This window comes from Rhinatrema bivittatum, chromosome 14 (assembly GCF_901001135.1).
Source record: "Rhinatrema bivittatum chromosome 14, aRhiBiv1.1, whole genome shotgun sequence".
Taxonomy (NCBI): domain Eukaryota; kingdom Metazoa; phylum Chordata; class Amphibia; order Gymnophiona; family Rhinatrematidae; genus Rhinatrema; species Rhinatrema bivittatum.
Genome location: NC_042628.1, coordinates 48384735 through 48411589, shown reverse-complemented (window position 1 = coordinate 48411589; position 26855 = coordinate 48384735). Strand labels below are relative to the sequence as shown.

General features: G+C 44.9%; 1 protein-coding gene across 2 annotated transcripts in view; it reads right to left on the bottom strand.

Moving 5' to 3' along the window:
- The window catches only part of ARHGDIG (Rho GDP dissociation inhibitor gamma), a 77671-nt gene that overhangs the window by 12249 nt on the left and 38567 nt on the right, over window positions 1-26855 (bottom strand). For both annotated transcript variants that reach the window (XM_029576177.1, XM_029576176.1), the window contains exons 2-3: window positions 11680-11859; window positions 11273-11356 (exon numbers count right to left, since the gene is read on the bottom strand). In XM_029576177.1, the coding sequence (XP_029432037.1) occupies window positions 11273-11356; window positions 11680-11854 (259 nt within the window). In that variant the 5' untranslated portion in view covers window positions 11855-11859. The remainder of the gene's footprint in view (window positions 1-11272; window positions 11357-11679; window positions 11860-26855) is intronic.

Sequence of the window (26855 nt, the reverse complement as noted above, 5' to 3'; positions counted from 1 at the left end):
CGTGCTGTGGCTGCGGTGAGAGAGCGAGAGGCCGACCACCTTTCATTGCGAAGCTTAGGACCCCTGCGCTCGCTAGGGCTCCCTTGTTTCCCCCGAAAGGACTGCTGCTGCTGCCATGGCGGGGTCCGGGAGGAAGAAGCCCTATACGACTGACCAGGAGACTTTGGAGGACGCGACGTCCTGGAGCACGAAAGCGGGCCCTGGCCGAAAATGAAAACCGCGCCTTGAAGTTATCCTCGGGCCTCGGGAATCATTCGATCTCCGGCAAGGGAGAGAGCTTACCCATAGCGTTCGTGACCTAGAGGTGCAAAGCCGGAGTATCCTATTCTCGATAAAGCAGGGCTGACACAGAAAGGTGAAAAGGAATGAAGCCCAGCCGAGACTACCCCCAGCAGGGTGGCGATGCTCAACCCCTCCAGGATGGCGGGAATCAGGGGCCAGCTCCTTCCTGATGAAGAGGCGGACCAAGCTCGAGTAATCCCCTTCCGAAGGCTTCGTCTGGCCCGCCGCCCCCAGCGGCAGCGTGCCATCCCCCTCAGCCCCCCTCGGAGGCGGGGAGGGCGCCTTGGAAATCTCCGGACCAGACGATTCAAACGTCGACATCTCCCTCAGCCCCCCTCAGAGGAGGGGAGGACACCTAGGAAATTACCGGATCCGATGAGTCAGAGGTAGGGACCGTGCGCAAACCAGGCGGTATGACCCGCAACGGGCGTTTGGCTATGAATCGCCCCACCGCGATCTGCGGCCGAGTACGCGTCCGGTCCTAACATGATTGGCCTCTCAGGCTCCCCGCCTGGCCAGAAGGTCGCTTGTGGGCTCTGCAGCCTTAAAGGCCCTATGCCTGGCCAAAGAAAACCAGGTACAAAGAGTCCCTCAGAGTTTGTGGCGTGTCTCCCCCGGCCCTCCCCCCCCCCCACCGCCTCCGATGGCAAACAGACCGCGGAGCCGGCGACTGGGGGGGGGGGGGGGGAACGGAAATGAGGGCAAAACCCCTGGGGCCTGCCGCGCTTGGTGTCGCGCTCGACGCCGCACCAAGATGGCCGACTTTCCCCGCCAATTTCGCGCGAGAGGTCTGTGTAGATTTTTTTTTTTTTTTTTTTAAATCTTTGCCTGCGGCAGGCAGAAAACTGCTCGGGGAAGGCCGCCGGACGGACCCCGACCGACCAAGGACGCTGCCAGAGAGAAATGCCGCCGCCGAACAAGCACCCCCGAAGCAAGGCCAACGATACTGTGCCCCGCGTTTCGCCGCCTGAGGAGAGCCGAGCTCGCCAGAGGCGCGCGGTGCCGGAGCCGCAAGTCGAGCAGGCCGACCCATGCGGCCTGCTCGGAAGAGGGACGAAAAAAACGCAAAATGAAAAAGAGAGAAGGGGAGGAGGAGAGAGGAAACGCCGAAAGCGACCGCTGCCGAAGAGAAACAGGCGCACTGAAAAGAAAACTGCTCGGTTTTTTGTTTTTTTTTTAATTACCTGGAGCTGTCCCTCGCAGCGGTCCGGCGGTCTGGCCGGGGCGAGGGAACCGGGCTCCCCGGTATCACCCCGGCTGGGCAGGAACTAACCCCGGATCCGCGACCCGTAGCCCAGCAAGTGCTCTAACAGGGGGGATGGTCCCCTCAGGACCTGGTAACCCCTTGGGAGCAAACGACCGAGCCGCCGGGCCGACCGAAGAAGCCACGAGGCATGCCGGCGAAATGCGGCGAACCGGAGAGCCGAGTAACAAAGGTAAAATTAAGGCGATCGACCTCCCCCCTGCCAGCAGCGCCCCCCCCCCCGGAGCGGCAACGCGAAGGAACAGAGCCGGAAACAAAATCAACAACTTTCAATTTTTTTTTTTTTTTTTTTAAACAAAAAACCCTGTCACTGTCCACCGTCCTGGAGCCCTAATCCAGCAGGGGTGAGTGAACCGGGCTCCCCGGTGTCACCCCTGACGCTGCTACTGGTAAAGCCGGGTCCTCGACCCTAGCAGCGGCCTCAACCGGGGGAGGGTAGTCCCCTCAGGACCTCTCAACCCCCCTGGGAGGCAGGGCGGACGGGACGTCAGTGACAATTTAGAACGCAAAACTCAAATTCCCAAAAGAAAACACCTGTAGCCTAAAAATGGCCTAAAACTGGCCTAAAACCAAGAAAAAGAACCAACCCTGACGGAGTACCAGAACCAGGGCAGGCAGGAGCTGTGACCGCACCTGCACCATCTACTGGAGACAGAGTAAGACTGAGGGGCTGTGACTGGCACAGGGGCATATATGGCTCTGCCCACAAGTTTAGTCTGTCTCCATCTACTGGTGCGGAGTCACAACCCAGGTGTCCTGGACTGATCCTGGTACGTACAGGGAACTGTTTTTATTGATGACTACTTTCAGTACTCTACAGTTATAATATCTTAATATCTTTCCTGTCTTCCAAGCCCATGCTTTTTGCTCCCTGTTTAATGTAACTTTATCTTCTATACAGTTGTTAAATGGTTTCCCCTTGTTCCATTGTAAACCAGTACAATAAGACTTGGTCTTGAGCATCGGTATATTAAAAGAACCTAAATAAGTAAAATAAATAAATAACGATGTACCTCATGTGTTTGCTTACAGCCCTTGTTGTTGGGGGGGGACGGGGATGACACAGTCTTCTAAATGTGAGTGAAAATAAATAGATGACCCACTGCTCACATGACAATGTTCCTTTTCAGGGTCCGATTTTGAAATGGACGATAGGTTTACAGTCCTCTGACTTTCAGGAGCGGGTGGGGGGGGGGGGGGAAGCATGGAGGCAAATCTCAGGGATTTTTAAGGGTAAAGCTATGGTCTTGCTTTTCCTCCATCTACAAGGAAACCCAGATTTTAGGGTAGGAGACCAGTCACAGAGTATCCACTCATGGGCCAATAAAGGGACAGCACAGATTTGTCGTGTGGTGGTGGAGGATGGGCACCTGCATTCTTTTCAAAGATCTCCAGACGAGAGATCAAATACATAACATATATACAGCTGAGATACTTTATTTGTTCCCTAGATCCCTCCTTTGCGTTTCTCAAAAATTGATCTCAATAGGAAGAATTCTTTCTGGTGGTGGAGGTGGAAAAGGCGACTATTTCTAAACTGTATAAAAGACTCCTGAAAGTATGAAGGTCCGACACATGCGTTAAGCTGGGTCGCTCCTAGCAAACTGAGCTTGGCTGTGCTCTTTCATCTCAAGAGATACAGATATTTTTAAGAGACTCAAGTAACTGAAGAGCAATATACAACTCAGAGAGCTCCAATATAAATTTCTTTGTAGAGCCTTTTTTGCTCCGTGAGAGCTTATAAGGCTAAGCTCACTGCATCAGACATGTGTTCTAAATGTACTGGCACTCAAGGCACACTCTTGTTTTTTGGACTTGTCCAGTCATACAAACTTTCTGTAAGAAAATCACCAGCTTTCTGGGGAACTTTGGGGGCAGATCATTACATTAAAAGTTGAAGCTGGGGGAGTACCTTGGTGGAGGAGTGCCGGTGCAGAGCGGCAACGAAAGATCCAAGCCAGATGGATCTCCACCCCAGACACCGGCACTGATGTCATTACTGAGGGCCCGGCTGCCCCTTCAAAACCCAACCTGTTGGGCAGAGTCAACATCAGTGAACAGTCAGCACAGAGTTGAGCGGAGGTGTTTGGACACCGAAGGAAAAGCATTAATTTTGAAAAAACAGCAGCGGCTTTTGGTCACGTTGAGCCCTTTGAGAGGAGGAACGAATTAGAGAGAGAATTCCTGAAGAAGGCATGGTTGCCGAAACTTGTACAAGTCGGAATATTAGGAACATCAAAGAATGAAATATGTCACAAGGAGGACATGGTCACTGCCTTTAAAAGGAGCTTTGAACATCCTGAATGCAAAAGCTAAGTAACAAAATTAACTAACAGCTATTTACAGGCTATACTGACTGAGATAATTTTTAGGAGGCATGTGCACATATTAAAAAAACATTTTTAAAAAAAAATACACATAAAAGAAAGAAAGATACATGTAGCAAGTCTTATTGCCAAACTTTTAAAAGAAAGAAACATTTTGATTAATAAACAGAGGTTGGGAGGTGAGTTAATGATTAAATAGGTGAGGCAACATGGAGAGTGCCTAAAGACAAATATATGAAACCATCACCCTACCTCATAACAAATTTATTAATGTGTAATGAAGTTTAAAGTATGGCAATAACATTTGAATAAAAGGGTATATGCAGCAGGAAGAAATTGGGGTTGAGCACATTTAAGATCTGGGTAATTGATCTCTAGTATTGATAGCCTTCAAAACCCAAGGCAGACCAGCGTGAATTGGAGAGAAACTTGGTGGAGGAGAGCAGCAATGAGAGATCCAGGCCAACTGGGACGTCGAAGTGGGCTGCCCTCCCCCAACCCCAGCGCTGATGTCATCATTGAGGGCCCGGCTGCCCCTTCAAAATCCAAGGCAGACCGGTGCACAGCCGCTGCTAGCGGGATGCACGGCTTTGTTTTTGTTTTCTTGATTTGTTTGAATTTATGTGGAAGAAAAGAAACCTCCAAGTCTGTAACATCTCCTGCTCTCCATACAACTCATGGTCCCATGGATGACCATATATTAATACCTGACAAGATGCCATTGAACGAATGCACAGTGAACGCCTCTGGAGTTTGAGTCCATGCATAAGCAGACCACCTCCACAACCACTTGGTGCAGTGCCCCTCGACCAGACCTCATCTGGATTGCAGATGTCTCCTAGTGAAGTAAAGATCCCTGAGATAAGCTGTAGAGCTTCTTCAGCACCTGTGATGTTAACATCTGAATCAGTGAGTAGTCAGTTATTGATTGATCAATCCATTATGGCAGATGAAGAATTTCCAGAATCTGTTAATGTAACACTCGCAGATTTGTGGAGGTTAATAGCTAAGTTTAACAAAAACGTGTCTCAAAGAATTCAGCAGCATGGTTTACTTCTCTCTGAAACTAGGTCTCTTTTAGATTCGCAGGGGAAGAACATGGAAGATCTGGGAAAGTCAGTGTCAACACATAACATGCGCTTAGGATATAAAATACCTATTCATTTCTCTGCCCCACAAATTAGGTGTGTATTATGCTTATGAAGGAATACATGCAATTCATTCAAGCCATGTATGTAAATGCATTAAACGCACATTTTATACTATTTAAAAGTCAGCCAATTTTAATACATGCATGTGTAAATGAAATGAACCAGTTTATCCTTCTCCAGGTCATCGAGACCTTCCTGGTACTTCAGCCTGAACTCCTTCCAGTTCATTCAGACTTCCCACCCAGTCAGTACTACATAAACCTGTTTAAAATCACTTTTCCCAGATAATTAGCAAGTGTGAAAATATATAAGTTAGTAAATGTACATGTTTGTCTTAAAATAGCATGTATGTCAGTGTTGCCCTGCCTGGGAATGCTCCTAGACCGCCATTTTTTTTTTTTTTTACACTTACACATGTGCATGAAAGTGACAATACACGTGTATTTTTCACTTTTATAAAATATGGATTTGTGTTTACTGAATAGATGGGATCAGCCCAGAGGGTTGGTTGATGATGGCTTATTATAGGAAATCTACACCTCTTCTGGAATTCTGGAAAGTGACTTTGGCAGACACTAAAAGGACTAGGCGATGAACATGAATACAATCATAATATTAAAATCAAAAGACAAATAATACAGTAAAATAAAACACAAAGATAATAAACAAATCTCAATAAAACAAAAACATATAATAAACGTCAACAGCAGCTAAAATAAAAACGAAATAAAAACCTAAAAATAGGCTAGGTTAAAAAGAAAAAAGTTTTGACTTGCTTCCTGAAACTCTTAATAGAGTTACATTGCCTGTTGTCAATAGGAAAAGAGTTCCAGAGGGAGGGCCCAGCAATGGAAAATGCACACTCTCGAGTAATATGAAGTCGAGCGACTCTGAGACAGAACCTCAAGGAGACCATGTTGGGAGAATCGCAAAGATCTTGTAGGTTGATAGAATTTCAGAATAGCATTGGCCCAGTGACATGATTGGTCATTTAACAATTTAAAAATGATCATGCCAACCTCGTATTTGATTCTTTCATGAATCAGAAGCCAGCATAGTTCAATTAACGTGGATGCGATGTTTAATAACTGTAATGGTCGTAAGGAAGTATTTGATAAATCCAAGTATAAACTGTTATAATAGTCTACAACAGGAAAAAAAATCGAAGCTTGTAGAACTGTACGGAATTCAGGGAGGTGAAGAAGCTTTTTGAGACCAGCAAGGACACGAAGCCTGTAGAATCCTTGAGAAATAATGGGGCAAATTTTCAAGAAAGTGCCCGTGCACGCCCTGAGCCTATTTTGCATAGGCTCGACGACCACGCATGTCCCGGGGCTTTGAAAAAGGGGCGGGAAGGGGCCAAGCCGGGGGGTCATGTGCTGGCAGCTAGCCAGCAGGCGTAAAAAGGACAATAAAGGTAGGGGGGGGAAATGGGGGAAGCCATCGGGGCTCCCCTAGGGCTTAAGTGTGCACAAGTGTGCGCAAGGTGCACAAGTGTGCACCCCCTTGCACGCGTCGACCCCAGATTTGTGCGCGCCGGGTTGCACGCACAAATCTACGCCTGCGCGCGTGTTATAAAATCTGGCCCAATGTGTTTTATTTGAGGGCAAAAAGAAAGGGTACTGTCTAGCATAAATCCAAGCTTTCTGATGTGATTCGGAATAGGAAAGGAAAGATTCTCAAGAGTGATGGTGTCATAATTGAAAAAACAGTATGGACTATGTATAGCTAGAAACTCTGTATTGGAAATATTCTAAAGAAAGTTTGTGGTACTTTAACCACTTTTGAATAGCTGAGAAACATATTGAGATGCTCAAGTGTGTCATACCAAGAAGGGCGAATATGGAGAACAAACTGGATGTCAATCTGTCAACATGGAGAGAATTTTACAGATAGGAGCAAGGTAAATGTTGAACAATGTGGAAGAAAAAGCAGATCCTTGGGGAATGCCGGTCTTGATGGAAGAGAGAGCGGAGAATTCATTTTTTAATTTGATGGATTGGGTTTGGTCAGAGAGTTAGGAGTTAAACCAATTGAGAACAGTGCCAGAGAGACCGCATTCCTGAAAGCGAAAAAGAAGAATGTTGTGATCGATGGTGTCAAAGGCTGCAGAGATTACTAATGAAATGGGAAGAAACGGTTGACCAGAGTCAAGATCTCTTCTTAAAGTGTCAAATAGATGGGGATCTAATAGCTCAAATTTTTCTAGATGATCGTTCAGTTGACTTAGCACAGCAGATTTCAGAATTTTAGTGAAAAATGGCAAGGCAGAAAGCGGTCTATAATTGCCTGGATAGGAGGGATCAAGATTTTTTTTTTTTTTAAACAATGGGCATATATACTATGGCCTTTTTCAGGGAAGAAGGTATAGATCACTGAGAGAGAGAGATTAATACATTTGGAGAAAATTGGGGCTAAGATGTTTCTAGAGGATTTAAAAAGAAGAGAAAAAAAATTGAGGGCACAAAGTGTCATTGGACTTGGCTATGAAATTTGACATCTATAGAGGAAATGAACTCAAAACTTTCCCAGAGAGATTAAATTAAAGAAGATGGGTGAGTATGCCAGTTTGGTACTGCAGAGAAAGATGCACACATTTTTTCAACTTTTAAACTGAAAAAGATTCTGCAGAAGGAGGGTTGATAAGTGAATTTTGAGAAGAAGCAGACTTGGTGAGCCTTTTGGCTATGTGGAACAACACTTTGGGATTATGACCTACTTCAGGTATATTTTTAGAGAAATGTTCCTTTATAGCAAGACTGGTGAGGGCTTGATACTCTAAGTAGTGTACGAAAGGTTTGAGAACGTTGAGAGGAGGGTGCTTTCCTTCAAAGGCGCTCAAGCTCTCCTAAGAGATTGTCTTGCATTTTTAACAAAAGCAGTCTTTAACCAAGAGGGGGGGGGGGGGTGGGATTTGGATTTATGAAGCTTGAAAGTTGCTATTTGATCAAGCACAGAAAGTAAAAGCGAGTTCCATTGATGTAGAGCATCAGAAAAACTGCTGTAAGACAAATTTGAGAGAAAGGGAGCAATAGTAGTATGTAATTGGGTGGTGTCAACAAGACCACGAGAACAAAAAGTAGAGATCTACTAGACCTGATTGGAATTAGAGATGTGCAAGAAAGGTTTAATACAGAAATGGTCAGACCAAGGGACAGGTGAAATACTTAACTTGGACAAATGAGAAATAGAAGACTCATTGACAAAAATGAGATCTAGGGTGTGGCCTAGTTTATGGGTGGGAACATGAATCATTTGAGACCATCCAAGAGACTGCAAAATGTGTTTTAAAAAAAAAAAGGGTTCATTGAGTCGAAAGAGGAGATGCATCAATATGAAAATTAAAATCTCCTAGAATGACCATCCTGTTTAAATCAAATTTTGAGAGTAATAATTACTCAAAAAAATGGAGAGAGATCCAAAAGTAGAAGTTTGGGAGGGGCATAAACTAAACAGAGAAAACTGATTAGACAAGATGATTAACATGTCCAGGCCTGAATTACCATTAAGATGCTCAGATTTAACACACCAACTACTTTTGAAAATAATGAGTAACACCCCCCCCCCCCACCAACCAAACGTCTCTTGGGGCGGGGTTGTGAAATAACAGAATAACCAGGAGAGCAGAACAAGATGGTCAGAGTTTAGTAGCCAGAATTCAGTGAAGCAGTAAAAAGCAAGGTGTTCTCTAAGAATGAAGTCAAAACGTGGCATTTGCTCTTAATGGATTGAACATTAATTAGGCAAAGGGAAACATTAACAGAAAGCAGCTTTGTAATGGGGTCTTGAACTAACAGGACAAGCAAGAAGAATTTTTATGAATTTGTAATGAAGACAGTTCCCCATATCTCACAGTTACAGGACACTCAGCAGCACTTGGCGTGCACGAAGGAGCTCCTTTGTCGTGCGGCCTCTGGCATTACACGCCAGCTCTTTACCCCTCTCCCGAGCAGGAGACGTTATTAGGGGGCAGGGTCAAGGGCCATCGTTGTTGCAGGAGGTGGAGGGAGCTGAAAGGGCGCACGGCTTGTTCTCCTGGTGGAGCCCATGGGTGGTAAATGGCTCGATGTGCCGGGGGGGGGCGGCCAGCTTGAGAGAGATCAGGAAGTCCATGTCAGGTGTCGCATGCTGCCTCTTCACCCCCACCCCACCACCCCCCCCCTCGAGCAGGTGAGTCATCGGGGGCGGGGCCAAGGGCCATCACTGTTACAGGAGCCGGCAGGAGCTGAAACAGCGCACACATCTCGTACCAGGGAGCTCAATATACAAACATATATGCATACATTTACTACTAACAAATCCAAGCAAAAATACACACATCCACTGCCAGTAAGGTACAAAACATACATACAAAGCTCTGAACCACAAATGCACCCAATATAGCAAATTTGATCATGTGAAGACATATTCAGTGCCAGATAGCTTCAAACACAAACACACATATTCAGTGCCAGAGACATCCAACAGGAGCAAACAGTGCCAGTATGCTCTAAAACATATGCACACATCTAGTACTAGCAAGCTCCAACAGACGCACACACAACCACTGCCAGCAAATTCCAACACAAACACATACAGTGAATTCCAACGCACATTTCTAGCAGGAACCCACCCTTTTGAGGCTGCTTTTAAATCTTAACCCCCGATTTTTCATACTTGCAGCCTTCTTGGCTTTAGCCATTTTATTAATAAATTTAACTAAATTTGCAAAGTCTCTTTTGCATCTTTGTCTTGGTTACAATGTGTGCTCTACTGAGTAGGGACAGTTTAAGTGTAGTTGGCAATTCAATCATTAGGGAAATTGATAGCTGGGTGGCTGAGGGGCATGAGGATTGCTTGGTAATTTGCCTGCCTGGTGGCGGACCTCACGCATCACCTAGATGAGATTTTAGACAGGGCTGGGGAGGAGTCGGCTGTCATGGACACCAACCACATAGGAAAACACGGGCGGGAGGTTCTGGAAGCCAAATTTAGGCTGTTAGGTAGAAAGCTGAAATCCAGAACCTCCAGAGCAGGATTCTCTGAAATGCTCCCTGTTCCACGCGCAGGTCCCCAGAGGCAGGCAGAGCTCCGGAGTCTCAAGGCATGGATGAGACGATGGTGCAGGGAAGAGGGATTCAGTTTTGTAAGGAACCGGGCAACACTTCAGAGCAGGAGAAGGCTATTCTAAAAAGATGGACGCCGCTTTAACCAAGGTGGGATGCAGCTGCCGGCACCATCGTTTAAAAAGGAAAGCGCGCCTCAGCCTCGCAGAAGATTTTCGATGAATATGGGGAGGCTGCCGGCTGTGCTGCCCTGCAACAGGCTCGAGGAAGCCGGACTGAAGTCCCACAGTTTCAGCCTGTTGTGTTTAATCTGGAGGTGATTTGGGAAGCAATTCAAACAATATAGCTCAAACGAATCCTCTCTTCGAGGATTTGGACTATCGATTAAATAATGTGGAGAAAGAATCCAGGGGGAACAAGAAACTCTTGGAATCTCTTAAAGTTAGACCTGAAAGCTCTTCAGCTTTACAACAAGCATTAAGTAAGGAAAACCAGGTTCTTCAATCTAAACTAGAAAATATGGAAAATCAAATAAGGGGAAGAAATCTTCAGTGTATTAATTTTCCTAAATTACCACATGTCCTTCCCAAAGACGTGGAAAAGGTACCTAATGAAAATACTTAAGGTTCCCGAACAGATTCTTCCCTTAACTTCAAGGGTATACTATACACCACCTTTCAAGAGAAGCCCTCCTGCTAAGGACGATATGCAAGTTCTCTCTCCAATAGAAGCATCCAAACTGGATATTACAACACAGAGGGAGAGACAGCCTGCACCCAAACAACGGGCCCTAGGTAGAGAGAGCTGGGTTATACGCCTCAAGGAGATTCTGGAGGACAGACTGACAAAACATACTGTCACGTTGGCCATCCCTTTTCAGACTGTAGTGAGATGCGAATGTGTAGAAAGAACTCCAAGTTGCAGCCCTGCAGATCTCCTCCACAGGAACTGCTTGCAAGTGAGCCACCAACGTTGCCATGTCTGACAGAATGAGCCTTTTACTGACCCCCCCCCCGCCAAGATGCAGTCCCACCTGGACAGAAGGAGATGCAGTCTGCTAGCCAATTGGATAGTGTCTGTTTGGCAAGGGCAACTCCCAATCTATTCTTGTCAAAGAAAATGACAAGTTGGGTGGACTGTCTATGGGCTTCTGTCTGCTCCAGATAGAAGGCTGAGGCTCTCTTACAATCATGGTCACCTTACCTTTCAGGTCCATTGTGATGGGTTCAGGGGCTTCGCTGCACACTAAGGTAAGTCTTGTGACCATAACGTTGGGGGCGTTGGGATCTGAGAGAGAAACGCAGGAAAGAGTATGTAAAGCAACACAACACCAAATACGTTCAAAGAATTGCACACCTCCTAGAGTGTATCTCAGAAACCATCACTCAAACGTGCCTATATTCATTGTCAGAGGCCACAAGTATGGCTCAGAGATCGGTGCTAAGGATATGAAACACATCACTCCCCTCCCCCAGATGAAATCTGATGTTTCTCCAGAACACCACACTAGTGCCTAGCTGGCATCTCTCATTTGTCCATCTTGGCTGATGCCTGACAATCCTCAAGGCATTGCGCTGCTGATATTTCTCAGCTTTTTTCTTCCCTCTTACCTTTAGTTGGTGTTGCAGAGCCTAAGAGTGCCTCTTTATATTTGTTTAAGCTCTCATCTTCCTTATCCAGTTCTTGAATTTCCTGCAGTGTCTTCTTCTCTGGTGCTTTGTAGTTCAGGTCCACTTCATCTTGGTCCTCCTCACAACTCTGCTTGATTCCTTCCTTATCAGCCATGATACCTAAGAACCAAAGCAAAAGGGAATGTAATCGACACTCTAAAGACAAGAAAACCAGTTACCTATACCTAACATCTAAGAGGTAGGCTTTGTCTGGCCAACATTTGAAGACAAAAGCAAAGATTTCAAGATTTCCTCTCCCGAGCGAATACATTTTGTGCGCACAATTTACTATGCAAACACAATTTATTCAGATAAAAAGGAGCAGGGCTAAACTTCAGTCAGCAAGTGCACATATTAAAGGTCATTTTTAAAAGCATTTACATGCAAGTAAATGGGTTTTTTGAAACATTACGGCAGGTTTGTATGCATAGAAGGAAGCACAGTAGCAAACCCGGGGGCAGAGTCGGGGCCAGTGAAATCATTCATGCATGGAGTTTTGATTTTCAAAAGCATCCGTGCAAATGCCTGCCTAGACGTTTACATCTGCTCTCTAGCGGGCATAAATGTGTGCACCAGGGCAGTGTAAAGCACGTGCAGTCCCACTAAGTTTCAAAGCAGGCTTACGCACTTTAAGTCTGCTTTGAAAATTAGAAGTAAAGTACACGTGGGCTGACTTCAGCCGGACAGTCCTTCATCAAGGACTGTCCGGCTGAAGTTGCAAGCATAAATCTGGTCAGTAAAAAAAAAAAGTCTTAAAAAGTTATCTCGGCAAAGTTTTTGCACATAAATTTGCTACTGAATATACCTGGATAAAGTTATGTGTCCACGTCCAGTTGAATATCCGGGCAAAGTTATGCATGTGACTTTACCCTGAGATACACTCTAGAAGAATCTCTGAATATCGGCAGCTAAGGCAATAGGGCACCAAATAGATACCCCCCCCCCCCTGAAACTCCTCCCCCCCCAAAAACATCCCAGTCATCTATTCAATAACCAGAACCTAAGTAAATAATTGCAATACTGGATTAGACTAAAAGTTCATCTTTCCTAGTATGGTCTCTTGAATAGTGAAAAGCAGCAGGTGATTAAAGGAAGCATGTAAGAAACAGGGCATGTTCAGAGCGGTCCATCCCTTGCCATACCCTTCCAGTTTCTAGCAGTCATGGTTTAGGACTGCATTGAACGTGGGGTGACAAGCCTGTCTACTATAATAAATACCCTGCGATTCACTTCTTTTCCATGAGCTTATCTTTTTGTACCCATAAGAACATGCCATACTGGGTCAGACCAAGGATCCATCAAGCCCAGCATCCTGTTTCCAACAGTGGCCAAACCAGGCCACAAGTACCTGGCAAGTACCCAAACACCATTTGCCTCCCTTTGGCAAATAATGCCCGGATATTCAGGTGTCACAGCAAGGCTTATTCAGAAACATCTATTTGGCACATTAGACAAAGACATTCTGGGTATGGAGGCGGCAGAGCCACTGTATGTGGTCTACTAGCCCTCTGCTCTGCCCACATACCAGACTAGAAGGGGTTATTCACCTCATACTTAGGTGGCTTCTACCCCAAAAATATTTACTTCCTGTCTTGGACAAGAATAGGTCCAAGTTGACGCCCTATGTTTTTGGCACAGCAATTCCTCCTCACAACTAACCTCAAAGCCTTTAGTCACAGTTACTTTGGGATTTTTTTCCCCATTTTTTATCGCCTCCCAACTGGTTTAGCCCCATCCTCCAGGAAATCATGGGCCCTAAATGCAGCCACAGCGGGAGCTGTGAACGCTGGCTTGGCTACTCACCCAGCCCTGGCTAACGTGGGGAAACGGAAGACCGAGCTGGGAATCAAACCCAGGTGCGCAGCACAGCCGCTGTGTTGGCCCTGCTGACTCCCTTTCTTGCTGCACAGCTGCCATTATTTGCAATGAGAGGAAAAAATGTGAACGTTATCTTCTCTTCCTCTCATAGAGGAACACCGGAACCGGGGCCTGCCACCACCTGTCTTTTTTACCCTATTATATTCCTTGCATATGGAACATGAAAAAGATTTCAAAAAAAGGGACCATTTCAAGGTGGCATGCAACAGTAGCAGTAACAGGGGGCTGCAAACCAGGGAAGCCAGAGTTCAAATCCCACTCCACCCACTGATGCTTTCTTGTGACCTTGGGCAAAGTCACTTCACCCTCCATTGCCTCAGGTGCAAACAGAAACTAACTTTCAGACCTATCTATGGTGCAGCATTTACGATCCTATGTAGAAGCGCAGAGATTAATCCTCGTATTTTATAAATTGTGCGACAGGAGATGCAATTATAAAATACTCATATTTCTGCTCCAAAAGTATAAGTATATATGTTTTATGTGGGAATATTCCCAATGCAAGAAACCACATATTTTTCCTATTTTATAAACGTGTGAATACATTTTAGACACGTAAAATAATATAACATGCATGTCTAATAACCCCAATTTATACATGTAGCTAGGTAGTTTATAAAATACTAGCCGTTAAGCCCGTAACAACGAGCTACATTTAAATTTTTTTTTTCGGTCCATTTCCTTCCCACTTCCTCCCCCCTCTAGTCTCCCTCCCCCTCCCCTCCCTCCCACCTCCCTCTCTCCTCCCTCCCCCACCTCACTCTCTCCTCCCTCTCCCTCTCTCAATCCCCTTCCCCTTTCAGCTCATCCACACCCGGCAGACAGGGGGGTGTCCCTCCCTTGCGCGCGGCCGTCGCTACTGTTCCTCCCTCCCTCACGTGCATCGCCGCTGCTGCTCCTCCCGCTCCTGCTTGTTGTTGTCGCCGCCGCGGCTACTGCTCCTCCCGCTCCTCACCGCCGCTCCTGCCCCTAAGAAGCAGGTGCCATTTTTTTTTCGGGCACGCTTCGCTCTGGCCGACGTGCTGCCCGCGCATGCGCGGTAGAGTTGCTCTCTACTGCGCATTTGCGGCACGTCGGTCAGGGCTCCCTTATCTAGTAGATAAGAAGTTGCCATACTGGGTCAGAAAGAGGGTCCATCAAGACCAGCATCCTGTTTCCAATAATGGACAATCCAACTTACAAGTACCTGGCAAGTACCAAACATTAAATAGATCCCATGCTACAGATGCCAATAATATTCCCATATACTGTTTAGAAAATTCTTACTTGCACGTGTACTTGAAATGATCAATTTGCTGATACTTCCGCCAGTTCACCTAGACCCTCTAGCACTTCACTCTGAACCCCCTCTAGTTCACCCAAACCTCCCACCCAAACCTGCATGCAGACAAGTCCGATTTCACTTGCCTGAATCAATTAGCAGGTGTAAAAGTGTCCGAATAAGTGCAATAAAGTATACATGTACATCTTACAAAACAGTAACCACCATGTGCACCTCTTCCCTGCTTCACCTTAAAATGAAGTCACCGGCAGGTCCAGGGGTCTGGGTCCATCCAGGCAGTTCAGCTCTGGATAGATCCCAGCACCCCCCCTCCCCTTCCTCTCCCCTTAAAAAAATCAAATTGGGGGCTTGGAACATCATCCCTCCAAATCCCACCCCCACAACCTGGGAACAGCCCTGCCAATCGGGAAAGGCCAGCCTTCTGAAAGGGATTGGTCTTTTCATCGAATCGCGACAGTGGAGTGAATAAATTAATATTAAGTGCCCACTAGCACACCTCTTTGGCTATTACCCTGTCTTCTGGAAACCTGTTGCTTGCAAGTACATTTGCCCTGTGTAAAGAAAGGCAGATGCGTTTTCTAAATGCGCATGTGTTTCCCCTCTGTCACTTACTTCTCCATCATTCTCCTCTGTGTCTGCCCTGCGTTGCTGGTATCCTGTGAATACTCTCTTTTCACTTTGAATGGGAAGATAGAGGGAAGGACTAGAGGGCCCACTGGCTAATCACCAGCCCAGAGGGTAGGTCCTCTTGAAGGACAGGCCCCCTGGTTTGCGACTAGGCCCCTCACAAAATAGGCTGTCATGCTAGCTGAGTAAGAGGAAAGCGCAGCTATAGCCAGACAGATCCAGCTGCTAGTTCTTCTGCGCTCGCTCCACTTTTTCAGTTAAGGAGGATTCTCTGTGTTTATCCCATGTCCTCTTTGACACTTGGGATAAACACAGACAATCCTTGGCTGCAAAAAAAGTGACATGATAGCAAAAGAATAAGCAGTCGGGTCTGTTTGGCAGGCTGCACTTTCCTCCTCCTCTACATCCTTGGCAGATTATCTAGGTGTGCGTGTTAGGCTAGTTTTAACTCTTTAGGAACGCTCTGCTCTCCTTTGGCATCCTAACCTGCAGTGCAGATGGTTTACCACTTCTTCCCACCGCACTAACAAGCAACTGCTATGTGCCAGGCCTCTTGGAAGCCAGAGAACTGAGCATGCTTAGTTCCGGGTGTGTAACCCCCTCTCCGGTGGAGGGTCCCTGATGTACAGGCTACAGCAAAGTCTCAGGGCTGTCTTTACTCTCTCGGACCTCTAACACACTCATGTACTAAACTTCAGCCCTAGGGGAGCCAGGGTTCTCTGGCGGGGAGGAGGCTCGAGTCTCCAGGACCCTAGGTGCTGTAGTGGGGTAATCAGATAAGCACAATCACCCTCACTCTTTGCTCTATACTCACAGTAAGGGGGTTTGGTTGATTCAAAAGAGCACACCTAAATGAAGGTTCAGAGTCTAAGACTGGTGTTCAAATCATAAAAGTGTACTATAGCTTAAAAAAATAATATCCAGGCTAAGATTCCAAAAATCATAAATGAGAAAAATACAAATAAAAAATAGGTTTCTTTATCCATGGTACCTCTTTTGATGACACCCCCCCCCCCCCCAACTGTGTCTTTGTTCAAAATGTTGATTTCACAGAGTGGATTTCTTGCCACGGAGTTGTGTGAAATTTGCACCACTCAACCGGGTGACTTCTACATACAAAATTTAAAATCCAACTTTCAGGTAGCAGTGATGCCAGAGTATGGCGTTTCTCATATTTTCAACAACACCATGTCCAAGACCGCATGGGTAGGTAATGCTGATAGCCAGGAGGTCCAAAATCTTTAGGAGGCCCATTTCTTCCACTCTGGGATCTGGATCTTTATGCACCAAGTCCATACTCCAAGTTTGTGGAGAAGATAGGCATGGTGTTTAATATAGACCTAACTTACTCCGCTAGGTCTTCCAGTGGCAAAGCATGATCCAGTGGGCCTGGAGCAAGGTCAGAAGGAATACCAGGGGAGCTTGCCTGGAGATTCCCCTGGAGAAGGGACCCTTGACTAAGAGGAACAAGGCGAGACTGGAGGGCTCTGCAATTTGGAAGGGGCCGAAATGGGTGGAGGTTGCTCATTGAAGGATGACCGTGCACGGCCCAAAGATGAAGTGATCGAGCACCAAGGCATCACTCTCTGTGGTGAGAAAAGCAAGATGGAATAAGCCGGTGGGTAAATTCTTATAGATGGTTGGAGAGACTTCACCAGTTCTAGAACAAAGGAGGAGAGGAAATTGAAAACAATGTCAATGATCTGTTCCATTGCCTGCTGCAATCTCTGGCCTGGTATCAATAGAGGTGCATCCTCTTCCATGACCTGCACTGGTTCCTGTTTTCCTACTGGTAGCGGATTTGAAGCCAGAGGAAGAATGGAACACATTGAATCTGGAGATTGGAGATGGGTCATGACCATCTGTTAAGGATGTGATTTGTCCACAGGCACAAAATTTGAAGCCACTAATGGCTTTCCTAGCAGCCAAGTCTGAGAAGGCTCGAGGCAGCTTCAACAAAAAAAATAAATTTTTTTTTTAAGCCAAATGGCCACGTAGTACTGAAAAATGCTGTTGTGGGTCACTGAAAACAGAGAGAATTTGAAAATTTTGAAAACAAATTCTGAGGAGAGAGACAGAAAGACCATCCATGCAAAGCATGGACAAAAAGAGTGAGGAGGCTCTGAGGCAATGCCCGGGTGAAACTCCCACACATGCTCAGTAGAGATCAAAGCTCTATTAGCTTGGAGAGACAGGTCTGTTCAGTACCGCTGGATGATGACATCCACAGATCATAGCTAATTCAGCCCTGCTTATCGATGGAAAAAATTGAAAAGAAAGATGTAAATAAAAGATTGTACGTCGAAAACTTGTTTTAGGCATGGCATGTAACAGGAACAATTATGTGCTATGCAGTTTGTGAACATTAAGAACATAAGAAAATGCCATACTGGGTCAGACCAAGGGTCCATCAAGCCCAGCATCCTGTTTCCAACAGTGGCCAATCCAGGCCATAAGAACCTGGCAAGTACCCAAAAACTAAGTCTATTCCATGTAACCATTGCTAATGGCAGTGGCTATTCTCTAAGTGAACTTAATAGCAGGTAATGGACTTCTCCTCCAAGAACTTATCCAATCCTTTTTTAAACACAGCTATACTAACTGCACTAACCACATCCTCTGGCAACAAATTCCAATAAAAATTTAAATATAAAAAGATTGAATTCTTTGGATAAAATACAATATATTATATAGGAGAGCATTGGGCAACACTGAAAGGAGATATTGTAAGGGCAGCAAGCCTTTTTATTAGGGAAGTAAATAAAGGTGAGTGGAAACAAAGGTCACTGTCGTTTTCTAAAGAAGTGGCTGAAAAGCTAAGAGAGAAAAGGTTGGTATTCATTTATTTATTTATTTTATTTATTTCTTTTGTATACCGACATTCGATCGAGATATCACATCGGTTTCCAGAAAACAGGTTGAATAGAGCCGGAACTGCCCTATTTTACATTGTAACAAGAGAACAGTTGATTAAACAATAAATATAAGGAACATTGTAACATATGAATAAAATTAAAATTAAATATTAGATGTGGGTATATAGAAATGGCATATAGCCTATATACAATATGTACAATATGACTTGGTTATGAGTAGGGTGGGGGACAGGGAAAAGGGAGGTTACGAGAAGGGTGGGGGACAGGGAAAAGGGAGGATAGAGAAGGGGGGAGGGGTTATGCGTTCATGCAGAGTAGAAGTTATGCGGTAAGGCTTTCAAGAGCGTTTATTATAGGATGTTGGGGTTCAGGAGGGAATGCTTTCAAGAACAGCCATGTTTTGAGCTGTTTTTTAAAGACTTGCGGTGAGGGTTCGTTTCTGAGCTGTGGGGGGAGGGAGTTCCAGAGGGTAGGGCCAGCTATTGTAATGGCTCGTTTGCGTGTTGTATTGAGGTGAGCATTTTTAAGAGTTGGGATGGAGAGGAGACCTGAGTTGGTGGATCTGAGATTTCTTTGTGTGAAATATGGTTGGATGTTGTTGTTTAGCCAGACCATTCTGTTGTTGTTTATTTTTTTGTGAAGAAGGGTGAGGGTTTTATACTGGATTCTTTGTGTGATGGGCAGCCAGTGGAGGTCTTTGAGAGTGGGTGTGATGTGGGAGGATTTTCTGTGATTGGTGATAATTCTGGCGGCGGTATTCATAAACTATAAGATCACAGGAGGAAGACAGGCAAAAATATCTGGCAAGACTAAGAGAAGCTAGGAAAGTAAAGCAAAGGCACAAATGGAAGCAAACAAGTAGCCAATACAGTAAAAGAAGGCAACAAGACTCTTTTTAAATATATTAGTGATGAGAGAAAGTGCAAAAGTGGGATTCTAGGAGTCAAAGGTGAAGGGAGAGAATATGTAAACACTGACGGGAAGAACATGGAATTGCTTAACAAATCTCTGTTCAGTGAAAAAGGGCAAAGAATAGGACAGCAAACAGTTACAAATGGGAATGGAAGGGAGATGGATTCTCAGTTTTCAGAAGACTGTTAATGAGGAGCTAGCAAATCTAAAAGTAGATAAAGCAATGGGGCCAGTTTGGATGTATTCAAGGGTATTAAGAGAACTTAGAGAAGTTATGGCAGCTCTGCTGTCTGACCTTTTCAATGCTTCTTTAGAGTATGGAGTAGTTTCGGAGGACTGGAGGCAAAGCAGCTGCGGTGTAAGAGGCTGAGAATTACAGGCCAGTCCGTCTGACCTCCGTGGTGAGTGAATTAATGGAATCTCTGCTAAAACAAACAGAGAACAGTGTGGTTTCTGGAACAGCTGCCTTCAATTAATTAACCTCCTTCTCACCAGCTTCAACCTAGTCCTCAACACCAACAAGATGGAGATTCTTATTTCCCAGGATGACAACTTTCTTCTCAACTCACCAATCTCTTCTCAATTCGCTAATTTTAATTTAAATCACTCCCCTTATGTGAGAGATCTAGGCGTTCTTCTTGACAACCAGCTAAATCTAAAAAAATTTGTAAACACCACCACAAAGGATGCTTTTTCAAATTGCAAGTTCTAAAAAAGCTGAAACCACTCCTACACTTCCATGACTTCCGCATGGTGCTTCAATCCATCATCCTTTCAAAAATCGACTATTGTAACTCTCTTCTTCTCGGTCTCCCTGCTAACACCATCAAACCTCTACAGAAGTTGCAGAACTCCGCCGCTAGGATTCTAACCAACACTAACAAAAGAGATCACATCACTCCCATCCTTCAGAACCTCCATTGGCTGCCCATCAAATTCAGCATCCTCTTTAAAGTCCTCAGGATAATTCACAAAGCCATACATAACCTCACCCTCATAGATCTAAGCATCCAACTGCGTCCTCATACATCCTCCAGACCTGTTAGAAGAGCGTATAAAGGCACATTGTACGCCCCTCCAGCTAAAACATCTTTAAGGAATCGTGCCTTATCTATAGCAGGTCCCCCACAATGGAACGCACTCCCCCTGGACCTCCGCCAAGAACCATGCCCATTGTCATTTAAACAAAAACTCAAAACATGGCTTTTCAGCCAAGCATTTCCCGAAATATGACACTCGCTCATGTTACGAATTTCAGGTCCATTCCTATAATTATGTCCGGGTTTTTTATCTTATCCTTGATCCTACCTAGAGTTAAATGCTTAGCTGAACCCATTCTTCAAGATCACTTGCCCACAACTATTTTCAGTTCTTTCTGTTCTGGGCATTAGTTTAAGGTACAATAGTAACTTGATGTTAACTCTCTCCCATTTTACTTCTTTCGTACTGATAGTTATATATTGTGTCTTACGTAGTTATCGAAGAACTATATATTCTCCCAGGTTGTATTTAATTTGAAGATATCTAGTTTCCTGTACCCCAGTTATTTGTATCCTCTGTTCCTTGTAACGCTCCCGTGCGACATTCAGTTTCATTGTAAACCGGTGTGATTTGTAGTTTTTACATGAACGTCGGCATAAAAAAGTTAAAAATAAATAAATAAATCCGATGGATTGCATGATCCCAGACAGCATGGTTTCACCAGAGGCAGGTGTTGTCAGATGAATCTATATTATATTTGGATTTCAATAAGGCTTTTGACATAGTTCTGCATAGGAGAATTAGAAACAAACTGAGCACTGTAAAATGACTGATTGGATTAGAAACTGGTTGAATGGGAAGCAACAAAGGGTAGTGGTAAGTTCAGTTCATGCCAAGTAAAGGGAGTTTTACCAGTGGTGTGCCACAGGGATTCGCCCTCAATCTGATTGTCTTCAACATTTTCATCTATGATGGTGCAGAAGTGTCATCAGAAAGGTTTGCCTTTTTGCAGATTATACCAAAATCTGCAAGCAGACACCTTGGAAGGTGTGGAAAACATGAGGAGGGATATCATTAAGCTTGAGGAATAGTCTAGAATTTGGCAACAAAAATGTGGTTTTTAAACATTTTATATGAAAAAGGCACATAGTATAAAATAAAGAACTTTAATTATGTATAGAAATGCAAATTACACATACAACATACAGGTCTCTGTCAGGGCTGGGCAGGCTGGTTATATGTAATCCTCAAACACGAATGGTATAGGTGTCGAGGATCTTCTGCCTGTGTAGCCACCTCCCCCCCCCCCCCCCTTGGGTTGGGCCAGCAGGTTCTGGTGGCTGGCAGGACTTCTCTGGTAGGGACAAGGCAGGGTTCAGGCAGAGTTGTAGAACAGGCAGGGGTCAGGGCTGAAAGTCGTAGAATAGGCAAGGGTCTATGGCAGGAGAAAGTCATACCAAAAGTAGAGGAAGGGCAAGGCAGGCAAAAGCAGTATGAGCAAGGCTAGGAACCCACTGGCAGGAAGGCCATCAGCGAGTCTAGATAAAACAAGGGCAAAACTAGGACAGGGATACAATATGCAGGGCGCACGTGGATGGGATAGGTCACCTGGATTCCTAGCAGGACAGGCCACTAGGAGGCCTAGATAAGACAAGGGATACACAGGCAAACTAGGCTACCAGTATATCTAGTCAGGAGAAAAGCAAGAGAAGGAATGCAGAGACAAGAAGGGCCAAAGGGCCACTGGGATGCTTAGATAGAACAGAGAACAAGGCACGACACACACAGGACACCAGGAGACCCAAACAGAGCAAGGACAAAGCAGGCCAGGCAACCAGGAGACCTAGGCAGGAGAAAGGCAAAGAAAGGAATACAGAGACGAGGGCTGCTGGGAGACCCAGAGCAAGGCCAAGGCAAAGAGCCAAGGTGACTCAATGAGAAGGCCAGGAGCTAAAAGGGAGGATTTTATAGGGCTGGCCTTGCTGTGTCATGCAACCTTCAAGGTGGGAGGCTAGAGTAGATTGAATGCGGCCCACTAAGGGCCCCTGGTTGCAGAGAAGTCATCTAGCAGCCAGTATCGTTACAGTCTCCATGCTACTACCTAGCGCCCTACTTGGTCTTTACATCAGCTCCAATAGGGCCCCTAAATCCGGTAGATATTAACTGATTTACCTTTAAGCTCTAAAGTGAGTTTCTCCATAGCAGTAATCTCGGCAACTAAAATTTACTGCTAACAAAAAAAACCAAACCCACAAAAAACAGGGTTATGCATTTGAGTTGCAAAAACATAGGGGTAAAGTTCTTCTGTGCACAAAACAAGAGCGGGATTGGGGGATTATCTTATCTGATAATCTTAAGGTAGCCAAACAGGTAGACAAGAAGACAGCAAAAGCCAGAAGGATGCTTGGGTGCATAGGGAGAGGAATAGCCAGCAGGAAAAAGGTGGTCATACTGCCTCTGTATAAATCTTTTGTGAGTCCTCAACTCTGGAGGCCACACCTTAAAAAGGATATAAACCAAATAGAGTTAGTCCAGATGGCAGCTACTAAAATGGTCAACTGACTATCATAAAGCATCTAGGACAAAGATCTAAACATGACCACCCTATAGGAAAGGTGAGATTTGAAAACCTCTAAGGAATAAATGCAGAGAGGCTCTGGAACAAGGATTCCATGGGAGGAGGGTGAAATGGGGTAGACTAAGCAGTAGTCTAAGGAAATATTTCTTTTCATAAAGAGAGGTGGCTACACAGGACAGTCTCCCCTGTGGAGACGAGATCATCATCAGAATTCAAGAAACCATGGGACAAGCACAGAGGATCTCCGAATGATAGGCAAGAACTATAAAACTAGGCAGAAAGATGTGGGTGAGCAGACTGGATGGATCATTTGGTTTTATCTAATCATCATGTTCTGTTTCTATGATTAAGAAGGGTGGTTACTGTTATGACTCCACAAAACTCTCAACCACTAATCATGCCTTTTGTACATAGCATTTAATTTATTTATACCGTTTAACCGTTTATTCTTTCCTATCTCTTCCTTCTTCTCCAAGTTCTGCTACCCTTGTTATTTGTAACTGTTTCTTCGGTCACCACAGTTCGAATTGATGTATTTAATGCACTCCCGTTCCATGTAAACCAGCAAGATATGTTTTCATGATTGCCGGTATATAAAAACCTTAAATAAATAAATAAAATAAAATGATTCATTTTTTGCCTAGTCTGTTTTCCCCATTTCAAACGCTTTCTAGGAATTCCAGAAAATAAGTTACGGGATCTATAAAGTACTATATTTAACTTTATGGGGGCAATTTTCAACGTCTGCTGACATTTGCTCCTGCTTTTTCATGGAAAATATCATGCATAGACCAGACAGGGCATAACACTGTGCAATGCAGTCCATCAGCCAATTAGACAGAGTATGTTTAGCTAATGCCTTTCCCATTCTAGGAGATAAAAAGTTGGAAGACTCCCTGATACAGCAGAGTTCTTTGTAGGTAATAAGCTCTAAGGTCCTCTTACAGTCCAATGCATGAAGGGCTTTCTCACGCCTGTGCGTACGTGGTTATGGCGTGACAAAGGCTTGCTTGATGTGAAAAGTGGACACAACATTTAGGAAGAGCTTTGGATGTGTGCGTAGCACTGCTCTACCTGAATGTAACCTGCTCTGAAGTGACTGAAAGGCAGAATATAAAGTAAATAATAAATTTACATTCTCCTCACTGAAGTGACTACCACTAAAAATACCACTTTCCAAAAGTGAGAAATCTTAGCAGAACAGATTCCAGCAGTTCAAATGGATGTTTCATCAACTGCAGAAGGGACAGGAGGCGATGTCCTTTCGTGGATTACAAACTGGTTAAAAGACAGGAAACAGAGAGTAGGATTAAATGGTCTGTTTTCACAGTGGAAAAAGGTAAACAGGGATCTATGCTTGGACTGGTGCTTTTTAATATATTTATAAATGAACCGGAAAGTAGAGATGTGAATCGTGTGCCCGATCGTTTTAATGATCAGGTTCGGATGGAGGGAGAAAAAAAAATCGGATCATAGATGTGAATTGGAATCTGTTCTGATTCCAATTCACATCGTTCATTTTTTAGTGAGGCCTGAGCAGATAAAAAAAACCCCACCCCGACCCTTTACAAATGACCCCTTTGCTCTCCCACCCTCCAGAACCCCCCCAAAATGTTAAATTACCTGGTGGTCCAGTGGGGGGGGCGCGATCGCCCGCTCTCGGTCCATCGGCGCCATTTTGGCTACCACTGATAAAAATGGCGCCGCTCCCTGTGACAGTGAAGGCAAAGGCGATCGGCGCCATTTTGAAACCAGTCCAGCACCGGCACCAAGGGTATGATTGAAGGGATGGCTCCCGGACCCCCCGCTAGACCACCAGGTACATGTAAAAGGTTTTTGGGGGGGGGTCAAGAGGGTGGGAGAAGCAAAGGGGTAATTTGTAAAGGGTCGGGGTGGGTTTTTTTTTTTTTTATCGGGCCATCGGCGCCATTTTTATCAGTGGTAGCCAAAATGGCGCCGATGGCCCGAGAGCGGGAGATCGCACCGGGACCCCCCCCACTGGACCACCAGGTAATTTAACATTTTGGGGGGGTTCGGGAGGGTGGGGGAAGGTAAAGGATTGGTTTTAAAGGGTTGGGGTGGGTTTAGGGGTTGTTTTGGTGTGCCGGTTTTCCCGCCCTCCCCCCAAATAATTCCCGTACTCGATTTAACGATTTTTCACGATAAATCGAGGGAATTCCTATTGTATCGAGTCCCTTACCGATTAATGACGATTTTAAAATTATCGGACGATAATTTAAATCGTTAAAAAATGATTCACATCCCTACCGGAAAGGGCTACGAGTGAGGTGATCAAATTTGTGGATGACAATTATTCAAAGTAGTTACATATGCAGTGGATTGTGATAAATTGCTGGAGGACCTTGCAAGGCTGGAAGATTGGGCATTCAAATGGCAGATGAAATTTAATGTGGACAAGTGCAAGGTGATGCATATAGGGAAAGATAACCCATGCTGCAGTTACACAATGTTAGGTTCCATATTAGGAGTTACCACCCAGGAAAGAGATCTGGGCATCATAGTGGATAATACATTGAAATAGTCGGCTCAGTGTTCTGTGGTGATCAAAAAAGCAAACAGAATGTTAGGAATTATTAGCAAGGGAATGGCAAATAAAACGGTGGCTGTCATAATGCCTCTGTATCATACCATAGTGAGACTGCATCTTGAATATTATATGCAATTCTGGTTACCGCATCTCAAAAGAGATATAGTTGCACTAGAGAAAGTGCAGAGAAGGGCGACCAAAAATGATAAGGGGCATGGAACAGCTGCCCTATGAGGAAAGGCTAAGGAAGTTAGGACTGTTCAAGTTTGGAGAAGAGATGACTGAGGGGGGATGTGATAGGTCTAAAATGTTTAATGTTTAGGTACTTGCCAGGTACTTGAGACTTGGATTGGCCACTGTTGGAAACAGGATACTGAGCTTGATGGATCCTTTGTCTGACCCAGTATGGCATACCTTATGGTTATGTTCTTATGTAACGTTAAGGTCTCATGGAACTGCTGACTTGGAGACTGGGAATTCTGTATATATAATCCTTTTATAAATTTTTCAGACCAACAAGTACACAAATTGGCTGTCTACGTAGGGATGATAAGCTGCAATAGCCCATGGGTGCACCTTCATAGAAGACATACAGAGACCTATGGAAGGTAGTGAGAACAGATATCTAAGAAGCTCCTAAAGAAGATTGGCATCAGGTGATGGCATTCTTGCTGAGACCAAGATATCCTCCACTTCCTTGGGTAATGGCCCATGAAGAAAATCAATGAGCACTCAAGCTCCATGCCATCAGACTGAGATGAGGTAGGTTTGGGTAATGTAAACAGCCCTTCTCTCCTAGGTGAGGAATGATGGCAAGGTCCCAAACTGGAGGATGCACCAAGAGTGGAAAACCACTTGTCTGGGCCAGGCTATAGCAAAGAGAACCATTCCTGCTTGAATTTCTATCACCTTCTAAATCAGTGGTCCCCAACCCTGTTCTGTATGAGAGAAAATTTGCATGCAACATGCAAATTTTCTATCATACATATTCATTGTGGATATCCTGAAAACCCGACTGGCTGGTGGGCCCCCAGGACAGGGTTGGGGACCACTGTTCTAAATTGTCCTGGCTACTAAAAAGTGTCAGAAAAATGTATGAAAGACTGACATTCATTTGAGCAGAAAAGCATCCAGCATGAATCTGAACTCACCTGGAAGAGTGGAGCAGAAACTCTCTACTTTCCAATTTATCTCTGACACAAACAGATCCATGGTCAGTTGACCCCAAAGGGAGATCAGGCTGTTTGCCATTCCCTGGTCTAATAACTTACTCATTTGGTTGGAAAATCCGGCTGAGGCAATGTTGGACATCCCTGGGACATACATTGCCTAAAAGGTAGGCCCCCATGACTGAAAGCCCATGCCCAAATTCTTTGGGCCTCCTGACAGATAATTCAGGAACCTGTTTCACCTTCCTAGTTTGCATAAAATATT